The 17,301-nt window shown below is 38.6% G+C and overlaps 1 protein-coding gene across 6 annotated transcripts in view; it reads right to left on the reverse strand.

The window, feature by feature from the left end:
- Positions 1 to 17,301, reverse strand: part of Dop1a (DOP1 leucine zipper like protein A) — an 87,372-nt gene that overhangs the window by 2,383 nt on the left and 67,688 nt on the right. For all 6 annotated transcript variants that reach the window (XM_051207675.1, XM_051207706.1, XM_051207683.1 and 3 more), the window contains 13 exons: positions 16,099 to 16,154; positions 14,541 to 14,645; positions 11,994 to 12,060; positions 11,467 to 11,611; positions 11,260 to 11,339; positions 10,208 to 10,317; positions 9,796 to 9,945; positions 9,648 to 9,709; positions 7,839 to 7,991; positions 4,548 to 4,684; positions 3,960 to 4,015; positions 3,357 to 3,521; positions 1,287 to 1,416 (listed from right to left, as the gene is read on the reverse strand). In XM_051207675.1, the coding sequence (XP_051063632.1) occupies positions 1,287 to 1,416; positions 3,357 to 3,521; positions 3,960 to 4,015; positions 4,548 to 4,684; positions 7,839 to 7,991; positions 9,648 to 9,709; positions 9,796 to 9,945; positions 10,208 to 10,317; positions 11,260 to 11,339; positions 11,467 to 11,611; positions 11,994 to 12,060; positions 14,541 to 14,645; positions 16,099 to 16,154 (1,416 nt within the window). The remainder of the gene's footprint in view (positions 1 to 1,286; positions 1,417 to 3,356; positions 3,522 to 3,959; positions 4,016 to 4,547; positions 4,685 to 7,838; positions 7,992 to 9,647; positions 9,710 to 9,795; positions 9,946 to 10,207; positions 10,318 to 11,259; positions 11,340 to 11,466; positions 11,612 to 11,993; positions 12,061 to 14,540; positions 14,646 to 16,098; positions 16,155 to 17,301) is intronic.

A 17,301-nucleotide genomic window follows, 5' to 3' on the forward strand; every position in this document is an offset into this window, starting at 1 on the left:
GCCTAGAGACCCATGAATATTCACTGCATTTGGATTCATAGTGAAAGTTCTGTCCTAAACCCAGATCAACTTTGTCCTTTCACTTGGCTCCTAAAGAAGCAGGTTTCTCATATCCTATAAGTAAAGTTTCTAATTACTTTCTTCCTCTTTTCTCTGTAGAGAATCAAATTCAGCTTCATTGCTGCAAGACAAAGTGTGTGAGCACATGTGAATTGGGTCTCACAGTCCACCCGGTCAACCTCCAGACTCTACTGAACCAGAACTGAACTAAAGAGATGATGGATGTGATTAACAAAGGCCCAATGATGAGCAAGCCATTTCATTACTGTTCTGCTTGGGGCAGAGATTGGCAGGTTAGCCTGATACTTAGAAAGGACACAGGGTACACTAAACCACAGCATTTACCCCTTATAAGACAGATTCCTGGGAATTCTCATGTTCTCCTTTTCCATCACATAATAAAGTTTTTTAAACATAATCAAGTTTTTTAAAAATGGCTTTAGACATTTGTATTTTTGAGCCCCTTCACTATCTTTCTAACAGTCACATTTTAGCAGACTTAATTCTCAGTAGGTTTTTAAAAACTGCAGGGAGTGTTAGTAGTGGGGCAGATGTGCAAAACTGAGACATAGCAAAACAAGCTATAGAAAGTGGAAATATTTAAGTACTGTTTTGGAAAAATCTTTTGATTAAGTGGTGCTGCCTCAGGTCATCAGATGTATCTCTAGGTTATAATTTAGGGAAACAAAAAATATCCAGTTAGTCATATTTCAGCTGTATACTTTGTTTCATGGAAAAAGAATGGTTCTTTATTTTCACTGTAGTCTATCTGGGTAATTCAGTTTTGATAAAAACATGTGATCTTTCCATCTTCTTACTGTTCCTTTGTGAAGCCAGTATGACAGACCTGTTCTACAAATCCCCATAGTGCTGTGCTCTCAAATCAGTTCACATCTAATCTTCACCATGGCATCAAATTAACTACTCTGGACATTATTCAACTCATAAGGAACTTTCACAACTACTTTCCAGCACTGGTTCCAATGTTGACAAGTAATGTTATGAAAATGAGTATTTTAAACAGATGTTTCTTAAAAATAAAAGGTGCTTTTAAAAGTTCATGAATTTTTAAAACCAAGAACTTACTTTCCAATTATCTCAACTTGATAATGCCCTTAGTTTTCCAAGAAACACTTAGTAGGTGACTCATGAATGCAGCATTAATATAGCACAGTTAAAGAATACACAATAAAACAACACAATAAGACTCCCCTAAACTTTAGTACCTTTGTTCTTTTCCGAAGAAGTTTTGCCAGTCGAACCACATATGGCTTAAATTCTCGCTGATGTATGCCCTGCCTCCTGACCTCCAAGCCTGAGTCATCTGAAGCTTCGGGTATAAAGGCCCATCGGTACCTACCAGTGCAAAGACACTAATATTAGTAAGTCAAACCCTGTGCCATTAGAGGTAAGCCACATAATTTACTATAAAGAACATGGCCCTAACACATGCAAACTCAAGTGACAGCTAGTCAAGCTGGAAGCAAGTGCCGTTCACTGGAGCTTGTGTTACCAGGAAAAGGAGAACTTTCAAGACTCTTGTCTTGAAAAACAAAAAGGAAAAAAAAAAATATCACCATTTCAGAGTGGTAAGGTACTAGGACAACTTGCAAAGTGCTCAGAATTGTTTTATCCACAAGAAAAATCAGTATAAAAATGTTTTTTCTATACCTACTAGACAAAAGTATTTTTCAGATTATGTTGTTGCAGTAACTGCCTCAAGCTTATAATCCTTCCATCTTAGCCTCCTTCTAACTTGTAGGCAGAAAGCGCAAAAGGAAACTGATTTTATATCATTGTTTGTATTTTAACCAAGACTAACTTGTAAAAGTATAGCAGAAGGAAGACTGTCCATCATGAGAATCATTAACGTTGCCTTGTATAAGAATACTGTGTCCTTCTATAGAGTTCATGCACAGAAAAGCACATATTTATGCACTCACCCTTCTCCCTTTAGAAAAGACAGTAACTCACATATCTGCTGTGGATGCAGCAGCTTAGGGGTAGAGTGCTTGCCTGGCAGGAAGAGCTTGGACTCCATCCCCAGTATCAAGACAACCCCACCAAAAATAAAAGCAGGCAGGCACAACTGATGTTTTAACTACCTTGGAGCTTTTTGAATTTTTGACTTTTTTAAACAATTACACTTTATTTCTCAAGTCCTTGTTCCCACTACACAGTCAAAACAAACTTCCTAAAATGCAAGCCTAATAATGTCACTTAATCCACTAAAAGCTTCAGTGGCAAAAAGAATAAATGAGACAAAGAGTTGTTTCTTCAAAAAAAAAAAAAAAAAAAAATCAACAAGATAGACAAACTTTTATGTAAACTAACTAAAAGGCAGAGAGAGGATATTCAAAATAACAAAGTCAGAAATGAAACAAGGACATAATAACAGACCCTTAGGGAATCCAGAGAATCATCAGGTCATATTTCAAAAACCTGTACTCCACTAAATTGGACTTTAAAGGAAATAGAAACTTTCCTGGATAAGCACCACACATGCAAATTAAATAGACCTATAACCCCTAAGGAAATAGAAACAGTCATCAAAAGTCTCCGCACCAAAAAAAGCCCAGGACCAGATGGTTTCAGCACAGAATTCTACCAGAATTTCACAGAGCTAACACCAATACTCCTCAAATTGTTCCACATAATAGAAACATTATCAAACTTTTTATGAGGCTACAGTTACACTGATACCCAAACCACACAAAGGTGCCACTAAGAAAGAGGGGGAACTGGCATTAGTACGTAAAAAAAAAAGCTTCAGTGGCATCCCATTCTAGGTAACAATGATACTCTTATAATGCTTTACATACCTGAGTCCCTTTCTAGCCTCTTCTCTCAACACCCCAGGCAGGTCAGCTCCAGTTCTGCCACTGTATGGTGAACCTCTCTAACTCTAAACTGCTTCCAATTTAAACCCCTTTCTGGGCCTGCTAGAACCTCAAAGCTGGCAGCTGTCTCTGCTGTATGGCATACAGCAACTTGTACATATGCTAGCATCGTAACATCCTTCAATTGCTGGGCTCTGTCCCCTCCACTAAGTTGTAGCTTCTGGGTCTGTATCCCACCCAACTGCTCCACATGCAAGGGACGATCTAAGTTAGTAGTTTGGGTGAACCCACAGCAAGCATTCACTGCTATGTTGCCCTACTCCTTCCAATACAGGAAGGTTTTAGTGAAAATTAGGAATACTTCATTTTACACAAAGAACTTTAGTGTTGGGCATCAGTGACCAAAGCAAATGTATTTCCAAAAATAATCCATTTAATGTTCTTGCTTTTACTTACATCTGAAACTGAGGAAGATTTTCAGAGGGCAAAGCCAAAGCCAAATCCAAAAACTTGCAAGCAGAAAGATAGAGGTTTAACCACCTCTGGCTGTTGTAGGACGTGGAGAAGCCATTGCCTCCAGTATAGGTTGTCTCCAGACCAGCTGCAGATGGCCCTGATGTCCTGTAAACAGATAGCGCTGTCAGCAGCAGGGCCTGTGGCTCACAGGGCTCCTGGAAATACTAAGGCACCAGCTTGGCTCTCCCATAGCCACATTGATGAACAGTGATCATGACTAAATTGTATTTTGAAATCTTACTTTTGTTTTTTAAATTTTAAGAATGTAAACACAATATACATGACTTCTATTACAGCCAAGAAACACAAAAGTGAAAATGGATAATCAACTGCTTTCTGCAGGGAGCGGGGGGCCTTTCTCTAACAATACACATATTGTTAGAGACTCAATAAAAGTGTAGCACCAAAGAGTTAAGGATATTTGACACAAGGTTTTTTGTGTATGCCTGCATGTTCATGTCCCTATATATACATGTGTGTACGTGAAGGTCAGAGGTCATCTTTGGGTGTCATTCCTCAAGTACCATACATCGCACACATTACCGTGAAATATCTTCATCAGCAGTGAGCTCCTGCTCCATCAGTAAGAACACCTGCACCTGCAGACCATGGAGGAAATGTTCACTTTCAAGTGCAAAGGTAATTTTTCAACATTATCTCTGGTGAAGTGGGGTTTGGGAGGGTTTTACACTAGGAAGTTTCCACCACAGTCTTTGAAGCAGTTTAGCTGGGATGACCGCTGTGCTGGAAGAATGAGTATATGCTTGCCTCGGTCCCTAACAATCCAGTTCGGCTGTTTCTCACTACAGGTATCTCTGCAGTGGGGCACTGGACTTGTTGGCTATGACAAAGCCAATAATGTGTCAGAGACCGAACATTAAACTGCATGGAGTAAGTAGGGGCTCAAAGGCAGCTGTCTGTCTGCACTGCACAATTTGAGGCTTAAGCTACTTAACAGCAAAAGCTATTACTTCATAGTAAAAGCTTCTTTTACTATTTCCAACTTTACAATTTAAACTGATAAAATTGAATTTAGTCCTTAAGATTAGTTTTTACCTAAAAAGCATGGAGAAATTAATCACACTGTTTCACAGTTTATATTTGTAACTTTACAAATTAAAATTAACTCACAAGTTCCGTGATCATGGTAGGCCAGAGAGAGGTAAGGTGTTGTGGAGACACTCTTAAAAGTAATACTCTGAAAAACAGGAACACTTGAGAGTGAAGAGTCGGCACCTGGGGCAAACGGAGACTCTCAACCAACCTCTCTGGAAGAAAAGCAGCGTAGTTTCAATGTCTAATGACCCAATCATTATAAAACTTAATGTCTAGTCTAGACAGAAAATAATTCTGATGTAGGCTGCTACTTTGATTAGAGGTTTGAAATGCATATAAAAATCAAATATTTCATTATTAGATGTAGTGGATTCTATTATACAGCAACTGAAAGTTTCAGATTGAGGAGAAGAAAGTGGTACTGGTCCATGAACTACATTTTGAGTGAAGAATGTAGACCTGAAGGAGCCAGGCATGGCATCCTAGCACTTGGGGGATAGACACTGCAAGATCATGAGCCAAAAGCCAGCCTGGGATAAGGAGACTTGGTCTCAAGACAAATCTAATGCCAAAACCAACTAACCCAAATGCTAACAGAAGAGAGTAACTGTTCTTTATTTGAAATGAGGTATTCAGGACTAAGGGACAGAACCATTTTCACATGAGCTCTTGAGGTTAGAGGCTGCACAGCACTCCATGAGTTGGGTAGCCATAGTTTGGTTATAGGTAAAGCGTGGAAAGGTAAATATTTTTTATTAAAAGAGACAATTATTATTAGTTGCATTAGGGTCTGTATTTCCTTTGCAAAAAGTTCCTGTCACAACTTGTCCATGAACTTAGAGAATGCCTTATGTACTGTCTTGGTTTTCTATACAGCATTGCTTCTGACCAATGAGCTCATGGCACAGTCAAACAAGTGAGTGGTGGGCTCACATTCATGGGGAGAACAGTAGAATGACCATCTGAAGATACAGTACAGTGCCAACTAGGAGACAGTGTGCTGGAGAACAGGGCAGGTTTCTCCTATATATACTCTGAATACATGTCCAATACATGGTTCTGTTTTCTCCATAGCCAGGATTCATGAGTCCAGGGGGTCAAGGATAGGAATGGAAATACTACTACTCAGAGTTACACCTTGTCACTCTCTAGCAAAAATTTTGCTTCTTCCTCCCACCCCGATCTTATGCTGCTGGCCCAGAAGTATTGCTTCCTACGGGAAAGTGCTTCTAAGTGGAGGTACAACCACCGCATAGTTACTTTCTCATGGCGCTATGTCAAGAGGCTTAGAAAAGAGTTCCATTTGAGCAGGAATGACTGATCTAGACTATTAAAGAGAAATGGGGGGGCAGGTTAAGGGAGAACATTTCTGGACTGCAAGTGATCCAATAGGGTGTCTCAGAATGTTAGCAGGCCCTATTTACCATTAAAGTCAATGGGGGAAACTACAACAACCCAATCTAGGTAGAATGATAAACATGCCAGACAGAAGCTGTGGGCAGAGATCCAAGGTCTAATGTACTTGCAGAGAGTGGAAGAAATACAGAATAGGTAGAAGGTAGTCACAGACATTAGTTATGGACATGTGACTAGTTTTAGAAAGAAGATCATAATTGTAGGTATTTTTTCCTATTTTGTTAAGAATGTTTATACATGTATACAGAGAGAGGGAGGGGGGGAAGGAAAGAGAGAAAGAGATTTTTTCCCTCAGCCTTCTGTAATGTAACAAGAGATCAAGCATCCCTTTAAGGGACTTTCCCCACCTATACTATGGAAAGAATCTGGGTGTTTTCAGTTGTTTGCGGAAGAGTTGTATTAGGCGAAATCATGACTTTGTAATTCATATTATTGAAATTTAAGCATGTCAGGACATGTGGTTGGATATTGACAAGAGATGGACTAATGATGGTTAGTTTTGATTGCCAACTTGAATGGAGTACACGATGCCTAGAGCTGTGTGTCTGTCAATGTGTAACAAATTATACGATCATGGGCTGTTTGCCTTTGTTCAAAGTGGACTTTGAGGGAAAGGAGGGCCCTCTTTCCAGACTCCAGGATGTATATTTCAAGTTTTCTCCAAAATTCCCTGTTCTGAGGCAGGTTGAGTACCCAACTATACAACACAGACAAAAGAGAAGAGCAGACAGCACAGCAGTGTTAAATAACAATGTGTCCCCGGACACAGCTGTAAGGTAGACTACTTCCAATAGGAGGTATTGTTGTTTATCACACTGCATAAAATGCCTGTGTTGGGAATAAGAAACTGGAAGTTCAGGCACAAAGAGTTAGTTCTTGACCTAAAATTATTTGCTTTGGAACTGCAGCATGGCTTCCATAGTCATTTCTCGTGGATGTTGCCAACTGCTGGCTTTTTGGGCTATCCAGTGGCTCTGCTAGATGTTTCAAGAATCCAGTTTTATGATTGTTTGCAGTCTTTGCTGTGCTTATTTACAGCTTGCTTTTTTGTTCATTTACTTTTCCTTGCTACAACTTAATAAACGCACTAATTTGAAAACCAAAGTACAGCTACTGTAGATCATTTTCCAGAAAGAACAGAGTAGACTACCAGAGAGGAATGACAAGTGGGTCAGTGACTAGGAGAGAATTTTTTGTTTGTTTTTTTTTTTTTTTTTCCAATGAAAAAGCATTGTGTGTTGTGCCTGGTGCTCTTTTCTTTCAGCAAGTACATCTACAGCTGCACTTACAATTTTCTAACTTTAGACCCTGGATTCTTTGGCCTTTCAGTGTGGACTCAATGCCAAGGCTCTCTCCAGAGAACTTGGAGAACTACAATTATTGTAATTGTGGAGGTATTTATTATGTTCTCTGTTTCTCCAGTGTGCAGATGACCATTGTTGGACTACTTAGCCCCTACTGTATAAGCCAATCTAATACATCCCTCTTGTAATGTATTACCCACACAGTTACAAAGAAGACATACAAATATTAGTGCAAGCCACAAATACCTGGCTCTCCTTTATTTTGTCTTTTTGTTAAGGATTTATTTCCTGACATGTTGTCCATAACTAAAACACAATAATATACTTGCCTAGAGTGAATGAAATAGTGACTACCTGACTTTGCATATCAATTTCTCTGATATTTGAACCAAACAATAAATCACAGATAAAGTTTAGTGTAAGTCTTTCTAATTCAGTGTTGATTTCTTTTACACAATTAAGCTAAAATTTTTGTTATGTAATACTGTTCAAAAACCCACACTCGTGGTTTATCTAAACCCCAACTACAATTTAGTAAAAGTGTTTTCTAAGAAACAACAACAGAACAGCAAAACAAATACCCCTCCCCCAAAATAAATGACCTCTACATCCCTGTAATTCAGGAGAGGGTAAAATAATTACTTACCTTGTATGTCTGGAAGGTACTTCTGGTACTGATCAATTTCACTGCTAAAAATAGCGAAGGCCAATCTTTTGAGAAGCATGGCTCTCTGTTCTAGCTCCACATCCCGATTTGCAAAAAGATTGAGAGAACTGCTTTGGGCCACAGCTACTCGAGCTATAAAAAGGAATAAAGCAGAGGCCATGCAGTCATCTGAAAGTGACCATTCCTTATTTAACATGAATGACCACCTCATGAAATATACCCTGAGAATACAGCAGACCTTTCTCTGGTACAGAAAAGCAGACAGTTTGAGCACACACATGCCTGAGATCAAATGGTAGGATTTTGATGTAGACAGACAAGAATACTTAGAACTGTGCATTTTAGAAGGAAAATATCCAATAATACCATTTTGTAATTCCTATCTGCTTAAATATTTTGTTAAATCTTTTGTATTACTTTAAAAAATAATATCTGGAGAAACCTAGCTTGGTCTGATTTCCTGTTCTTCATTTTTCTCCTTGCTCCTAACTTCCTCTATGACAAAATCTCATCAAGTTTGTTCTCGCTCCAAGAGTGTTGTAATTTTTGTTCTTTATGCTGGGAATTCCATTTCTAGGAAGGATTGGCTCCCTCAGGTTCACATCAAATATGTTGTGAATAAAAATAAAAAATAATAAAGTAAAAAACTCTGCTGTTATTTAAAATTTGTCACACAGTGCTCCATTTTATTTTTTATTTTTATAATAACCCCACTTACTAATTTAAAAAAAATTCTAAATGTTAGCATAATACCTGGTCCACTTTCATCTTTCAATAAATATTTGATGAACATATAAATATGAAACTTAAAACAGCTCAAAGAAAATGAGAAAAGAGGTAATTTGGCACCCTTTCTCCAGATAAGAACTGGTTGGGATATACAAATGTATAAAGCACAATTCCAGTGATTACAATTCTCCTTGTCCTGGAGATCACAGCCACTGAAATTTACAGCAGACTGTCACAGAGATTAGATCCAACTGCCTCCCTTCTTCTGCCTCACCTTCTTACCTAGTAAGTAGTTATCAAGTCCTATTATGCCAGTAACTAGGCTGTGTGATGGGGAAATTAAAGGATAATTTTACTTCTCACTAAGTTATCCTTGGTAATATTTTTATTGTTAGCACGTATTCACTGCATAAAACGAGAGATCTCACCAGGTCCTCCCATACATTTACATCACATAATTTACTCTTACTCATACTGCATTATTCTCTCTAGTCCCCACAAATTTATCAGTTCTCTTTACTTTCCTACACAGCCCTCATTCTACTTCTGTATCTTGGGTTTTGTTTGTTGTCTATTACCAGAGTCTTGCTATATTCATACATGCTAGGCTAGTTTAGAACTTGTGATCCTCCTGTCTTTGTCTTCTAGGGGCTGTCCATTCCCACACTGTCCCCTGCTTCTTGTAACTTTTTTAAAATCTATATTCTGTATATAAAGGGAAACATGGGATGTCCTTTTTGTTGTTGTTGTTGTTTTTCAAGACAGAGTTTCTTTGTGGCTTTGGAAGTTATCCTGGAACTAGCTCTTGTAGACCAGGCTGGTCTCGAACTCGAACTCAGACACCTGCCTGCCTGTGCCTCCCCATTGCTGGGATTAAAGGCATGACCCACCCACCAACGTCTGGCATCCTTTTTTTTTTTTTTTAAATCTACATTCTGCATATAAGGGGAAACATGGGATTTTTTTTTTTCAGTCTATCATATTCCCATAGGATATTACGTTCAAAAGAGACTAGTGCATGTACAAGAAAAATACTGCCTGGGCTGTCACAATACTCACTCATCAAATCTCTGAATGTTGTCTTATCATGTGTCATCAGGTTGTCCATAATTGCTCTCCAGCTGAAAGACACAGGATTATCATGTTATTAAGGCCTTCTGCCTTTGCTAGGCAGTGACTGACGAGTCAAAGTGAGAAGACTACTTACTGATTAACACAGGAAGCATCCATCTGAAAGAAACTGGGATCCATGAAAAGGTCAAAGGCTTCTTTTTTCCAGGCTCTCCTTGTATACTGATACCCACTAAGACTGCTGAGCAGTTGGACACAGGCTCGGTAACTAGGGGCATTATGTGCACTGTACAGGGGAAAAAACCACATTAAACCACATTATGCTTTCACTTCTATCATCTTGAATTTATGTGAATTCACATCTATCTCAGATACTAAAATGGAAACACAAAACAGAACCATAAGAAAAATGAGATTAAATAAAACAATTTAGCATTATAAATGAGTCAAGGTAAGAATAACATCATTTAGTAGCACAAATAGCAACAAGGGCACAGACCTTGTAGCAGAGTGTGAATTAGCTGAAATCTACTAGAATTATACGGTACCTGTGATTTCGGAGGTAGGGTACAACATAATGCATAATGTTTACAAGTAAAGGGATAACACGCTCTTTTTCATCACTGTAGAAAACCATATCCAGAAGATGAGCCAGTACCTACAAAACAGAGGCAACAAATTCATCTGTATGCTGAAACTGGGGTCTGAGGTGGGTATTGATTTTCAACTTGGAAGAAAATCAAAGCTACGATAAATGAGGAAAATCTATATTGAGATAGGGAGGTGAGTGGAACTTAGCATTCTCTTCCCCAGACTTACAAAGAAGCTTAAGAAAACCCCAAAGCTAATCAGAATGGGTTCCTCAAGTCCTAGTCCAGTCAATCAACAGCCTTTAGTGTCAGTCATATTTTCTAACTTATGTTAAGACCCAGCATCCACATCTGTAAGGGGCAAAAAGTGACCTTTATGGTCATATAACGGTTTGTTTGCTATACATGCTTCATACTTAACTACTTCTACCCTTCCTCACCATAATCAGATACATAGCATTTGTTATTTCTTAAAATATACACTTTAAAAGTAGGGGTTGGGAGATAAGATACAGGTCATTCTGAGCCAAAAACCTGAATGACCAAGGGCCAGAAGCATGGATCCTGGATGTCCTGAATTACATGTTATCTTGTGGGCATTTTCATGAACTTGTATAGTTATATCACAAAAAGCCATAAATCAGAGTCACAGGTGTATGTATGTGCATGCCTGCAAATATATGTGTGTGCACACAAGCACTTAAATGCCTACATGTGTGTACGCGTGTGCGCACACGCATGCGCATGCACACACACACACTGCCCCTGTATTGTCCCATACTTGGTAATTATACCAGTGATTTCTAGAAGCACAAAATGCTTTTTGAAATTAAAAACTTCTCTACGAGAATTTCCTTTTTTTTTTCCCCTTTGGTTTTTTTGAAACAAGGTTTCTCTGTGTTGCCCTGGTTACCCTGGAACTTACTCTGTAGACCACAGAATTTCCTATTGATATGTACTATTCAACTATTCACTTCAGAGTGCACATAAAAACACTTGATGATGTTTACCTCAGAAAGCAAGGTCAGTGCATGGACACTATACACAGAGGGAGTTATGTTTGCAGTTTCCATTGCAGGTGATAGCATATCTAAATAAGAGACAAGACAGGTAAAGAAATCATTAGTATCTAAAAGGGTGAGCTTATGTTACAGGGCCAAAATAAAACACTGCTTAGTAAGTATATACCAAGAGAATAAGAGTATGGAGAGTAATACCTTCAACATCAGACTCCAAATTGGTTCCATCTACCATTATTTTGGGAGAAGGCTTGACTTCAAGGTTTCGTCGGAGCCAAGTTGTCTGTTCTAGAGAGGAACCAGCAATTGCACCAATAGCATCCACTATTTTGTGAGTCACATCCTAGAGAAACAAGAAAGAACCATGTTTGTGCACACTCATGCAAATGAGTCATGGACTTTTGAAATGTTTTGTTTTCTGACAATAGGTATTTTATAATACATATTCTTCTCCACTCCTTAACCTTGTCCAGAAATGATCTCATGTAGCTTAGGTTGGCCTCAAACTCAATGTATGTTGTAGATAAAGCCTTGGAATCCTGATCTTCCCACCTCCATCTCCCAAGTGCTGAGATTATAGACATGAGCCACTACCCTGACATTATTTTTATATAATAGACTTTGACTTTTATAGAATAGTTAGAAGGAACATCATAGATTATCTTATATGACTCCTAATTTTAACTTTTACTTTAGGTAGCAACCTTGAATTTGGAATGCCTTACCTGAAGGTCTCTCTGGTCTTTCTTATTTTCCAAACTAGGATTTTTCATAATAAACTCATTCAGGACCCTGTAAGAGCAGTCCAAAGAAAATAGAAATGATTCCATGTAATTCCTTATAGTATATGTTTTCCAATCATTAATGTTTATGTATGAAAAGATATGAAAAGAGCAGCATTATCTGTAAGAACCTTCAACTGGAAGGGATTCAGATGTCTTGCAATAATAGCAGGAGAAACCAGTATCTCTTGAATCTGGTGCTATAAATATCTCATGTCTACAATGTTTAGTGAATCACTATCCACTTAAAGACATGTTAATGGTCAAGAACTGTTCTAAGAATTTAATCAATAGTAACTTGTTTAATCCTTTTAACAAGCACATGAGATAGGCACCATCACTGTTTCCATTTCACCTAGGAAAGGTTAAATGACCTCCCCTACCCAAAGGTCACATACCTAAGTGAAGGAGCTAAGATTTAAGCACAGGTCCTGTACAACATCAGAGCCTGTTTACTGAACATCCTTATGCATTTCTTAGCATTAAATGCCATCTTCTAATATATACTTTCTTCTATCTCTTTTTCATTTCTCTTCCTTTTCTTGTAATCAAATATCTTTGAAAAAAAAAATCCCCTCCCTTTCCCACTCTACCTACACTTCCAACTGTGCTGTACTTACTTCTTGATACTAAATCTCAATGCTGCTCTTATCTCCAACCCCGACTCAAACCATTTTTCATCACCCCAACTTCTTCCAAATAGTGCCACCTTCTCTTAACCTTTGCTGTGTGTGCACTTATGTGCACACATGTGTGTACCCTGATGAGCATGTAGAGCTTGTACATAGGACAAGCTCAGCTGTGGGTCCTTGTCTCCTAACACTTGGAGTATCGTTTACTGTGTATAGCACACTAGCTGGTCCCTGAGCTCCAGGGACTCTCACCTCTGTCTCTCCTCTCACTGCAACAGCATGCGGATTCTAGATACACTCTACTGCACTGGACTTTAGGTTCAGCAGATCCCAACTCAGGTCCTCATGCTGTCACTGCAAGTGCTTTACTCACACTGAGATAGCTCCTCAGCATCTTCTTAACCTTCCTTTCTAGATGCCATACAGACTACACCTGGATTTTTATATTTTATGCTTGTTGTAATCCAGGCAAACCTGGCCCCGTCCCTTGGACCTGGCAAAGTGTTCCGCCTCTGTGCATTGGCAAGCAGTACCCTGGCTCTGTACACAGATGCAAAGGTTCCTTTAAGAGGCAAGCTCCACCCACTTCTGCTCTAGCGTGTGTGTGTGTGTGTGTGTGTGTGTGTGTGTGTGTGTGTGCGCGCGCGCATGCGCGCGCGCGTGCTCTCTCTCTCCCCCCTCTCTTTCTCTGCCATTTTTGAGGAGGTCTCCCTCTCTGTATCTTTCTCTCTTCCCTTCCCTTACTCCCTTGCCCCAATAAACTTTCCACATAAGTTTTGTCTGCAGATCTGTCTGTCTCCCACCTGCTGTTTGTCCCTCATCTGCCATGGAACCCTTACAAGGTCTCCCTCACACCATATTATAACACTGATAACTCTCTTTCTAGCTCCTTTTCCTTCTTTTATCCGTTTTCTAAATGCCAACATCAGTTGTTCACACCCTGTCACCTCCTACTGAAATAAATTCCAAGTCCCTGATCATAAAGAGTAACACTCTCTCCTTACAACCTGTAGACAAGCCAGGCTCTCACTCATTACCAATATTATCCAATGAAATTCAAGTTTCTTCCCAAGCAGCTCCATCTCCTGTTGCCTACCCTATTTTCTTATCATTTCTCTGCCTGAGGCACACCATCTCGAAACCAGATAATGTAGCTTGTCTCAGTATATCCCTTTCCTCCGTCTTCAATAAAGGCTTTTACTCTTACCATTGTGATTCACTTACCAGGTTTTTATTACATATCTGTTATGAATTCCCAAAAGTGACTCTACTCAGGGCAATGAGTAACTGGCATTTACCAAATAATCAAAGAAATCTATATCTATTAGCATAGATCTAGAAACTACAAGAAACAAAGAGAAGTGGCCTTTTACAGGACTGTTTATGTGCAGGATTCAGTGTACCTCTTCTGTGATGTTCTGTTTAGCATGGTGCACACTCACCCATATTGACCACAGAGTGCTTCCTTACTGCTCCTAAATGGTGACTGGTTCTAATATTTTTGTATTAAGTGTTCTACATCTTGTATATGTCTAGACATACTGTATTCCTTCTTATCTCTTCCCACTGACAGACCTTATTATATGTCTGGATCTGTACCTCAAGATGCCTGTGAACACATAACACATGGCATGGCCACACAAAACATGTTCATCAGCAGTCAGGATAGTGAGCACTATGCTGTTTATAAAATTATATGTATGCATGTGTATGTGTGGACACATATGTATAGATAGGTATTTGTGTGTGTGTAGCTGCAGACTGAACTCAGGTTCTGTTGCATAATAAGTATTTGCTCTTCTACTGATCTACATTTCTAACCCTTCAAAATAATACACTGTTAAGAGAGACTACTTACCCAAGTATAAGAAACTGCCCTGGGGCTGGAAGACTCAGCTGTATAGAATCTTTCAGAAGGACCAATAGTGAAGTCCAACTGTCCACTAAATTGGGTACTGGAATTCTGAAAGATAAACCCGTTTGGTAGAAACCACAGTAAATTTTAATTTTCTCATGTGTTCTTATAATCCTTAACACATGTTCTAAGTTATCTGAAACATTTAAACTTTTATAGACTAGTAAAGAACAGAATTTCTATAATCTTTTATTTTCTACTAAGAAAAGGAAACACAATTAAAATACTTGATGTGACTTCTTAATTTATGATTTGCAACAGAGATCTCTCATCACATAACACTCTCAGAAACAAAATATAACTGCACCGATTCTTTTAAACTCCAGTCCACTTGTGCTACACACCAGTCTCTTACCTGCAAAGAAATGAGCATGACCCTGCTTCAGTCCAACCTTACCCCACCTGTACCTAAATAGGGACTTCATGCAGTTCTTGCTATAAGTCACCATCAATTTATTAGTTTATTTATTAGTATACACTATTCTGCCTGAATTGCCAGAAGAGGCTCCAGATCTCATTCTGGATGATTGTGACCCATCATATGGCTGCAGGCAATTGAACTCAGAATCTCTGGAAGAGCAATCGGTGCTCTTAACCACTGAGCCATCTCTCCAGTCCCACCAAACCCTGATTTATCAATGTTACTCATAAATTAGTACAGTAGTAGTTCCATTGGGAAGATTAAGATTCAGGTTCTTTCTTTTTTTCTTTTTTTTTTTTTTTTTCCCTGCCCTTCAAGACAGGGTTTCTCTGTGTAGCTTTGGAGCCTGTCCCAGAACTAGCTCTATAGACCATGTGGGCCTTGAACTCAGAGATCCACCTGCCTCTGCCTCCTGAGTGCTGGAACCAAAGGTGTCCACCACCAGCACCAGGGAAGATTCAGGTCCTTAAGGAAGAACTGTATTAGAATATTGCCTCTGTTTAGGGTCAGCTAATGACAAAAGCGAACACCAAGCATGAAGATATTTTCAAGCATTTATTTATTTGTTTGTTTTTTTGAGATAGGTCTCTGGCTATCCTGAGACTCAGTATGTAGACCAGGCTGGCCTCAAGCTCATAGAGATCTGCTGGCCTCTGCCTCTGAGTGCTGGGATTAAAGACATGCAACACCATGTCCAGTCTCATTTTTTTCTCCTTTATCAAAAAAGCTACCAAAGTGGTTTGCTATACATTCACCTCTATCAATCAAAATAGTAATCAGTTTAGAGGCAGCAAACAAGATTTCAAGAGAAGGTTGTCAATTTCTTGCAGTCCACTATGTAATATCTGTGTGTTGTTCACATCTCAGGAGCATAGATCTGTACTGCTCTCATTAGCATGCCCATGATTCCCATTAACAGCTACATTTCTACTACAGAGCGTCTGCCTTTTCCTTCAGAGGGAACAACAGTAACAATACCACACTGACTACTTTTGGAAAGAACTCCAGTGCTTTTCTTTGTAACTTCCTAAGCTGTACAGGTGACAACTGAGTATGGAAAGATCTACATCAGTGTCTTACCTTTGTATATAAGCATAGAAAAATTGAAGCATGCAGACTTCCAGAGAGAGATGTTTCTATAAACAAAAGAAATTAGTTTTACAGTGAAGCAAAATGATGCCTTTGCTTTTTCATTATTGCAGCTACCCTGACTTGTCCCTATAAGTTTTAATAAAAACATAAATAAAATATTTGTTATTTAAAAAACATGCAGTCCCCACCACCACTTAGTAGGGAAAATTCATAGTACAAGAGCTATTTAAAAGATAGAAAATAGAAAAACTGAATGGTCATTAAAATGACTTATAGATTATCAATTTTTGGTATGTAGGAAGAAAGTTGAAAAAGTTTATCGTATTAAGATAAATCTTCTAGTCATTTTTAACCATTGAAACCATCAGAGCTATATATCCATTTAGATCAGCTGAGATTTGGTGCACATCAGAATTAGGTTGAGATTTTTAGATTACATATGTATTTAAGTCTATTTTAGTACAATGTTAAATCAGTATAGTTAAACTAACATTAACTACTTTTAAAACTTTTTAAAACAACCATTTTTAGCTTATGTATATAGGTGAGTGCCTATACACTGTGTGCATGCAGGTGTCTGGAGGCCAGAAGAGGGCACTGGAACCCCTAGATCTTGTGTTATAGTTTGTTGTTAGCTGCCATGGAGGTTCTGGGAACTGAACTTGGGGTCTGCAAGAGCAACAAGTGCTCTCAACCACAGAGCCACCTCTCCAGTCCAAAATTAGTTCAGTCTTAATCACCCAAAATATAATTATTAAAGACTGCTTTGTGTTTCTGTATGGAATTCATAATAAAGAAATATTAAGATTAAAAAGATAGTATTGAGAAATCCTAAAATATACTCTACTTGCCTTTGAAAGTCAGTAAAAGCAAAAAGTAAATAAAAAGGAACTGAACTGATAATTCACTGACATTTGCCAATTACTCTCTCTCTTTCTCTCTCTCTCTCTTTTGTTCCAACCATTTCCTCAAACATTTCCTTTTCACTACACACACACACAAATGTGGTGTTAACACATTTAGTAAGGGGCAGCACTGATCTGGAGAGGGTTTAGTTTTTGTATTTTTGTCCCTCAGGTGTATGTAGCTCATTAACTACCTCAAAATACTACACAGAATCAAGCTTTCACAAGCAAACTAAAAAATCTCAAGACAAATTCTCCAGAGGTGCTTTCAGAATAATCAGGTAAC

Source organism: Phodopus roborovskii, unplaced genomic scaffold (genome assembly GCF_943737965.1).
Source record: "Phodopus roborovskii unplaced genomic scaffold, PHOROB, whole genome shotgun sequence".
Lineage (NCBI taxonomy): Eukaryota > Metazoa > Chordata > Mammalia > Rodentia > Cricetidae > Phodopus > Phodopus roborovskii.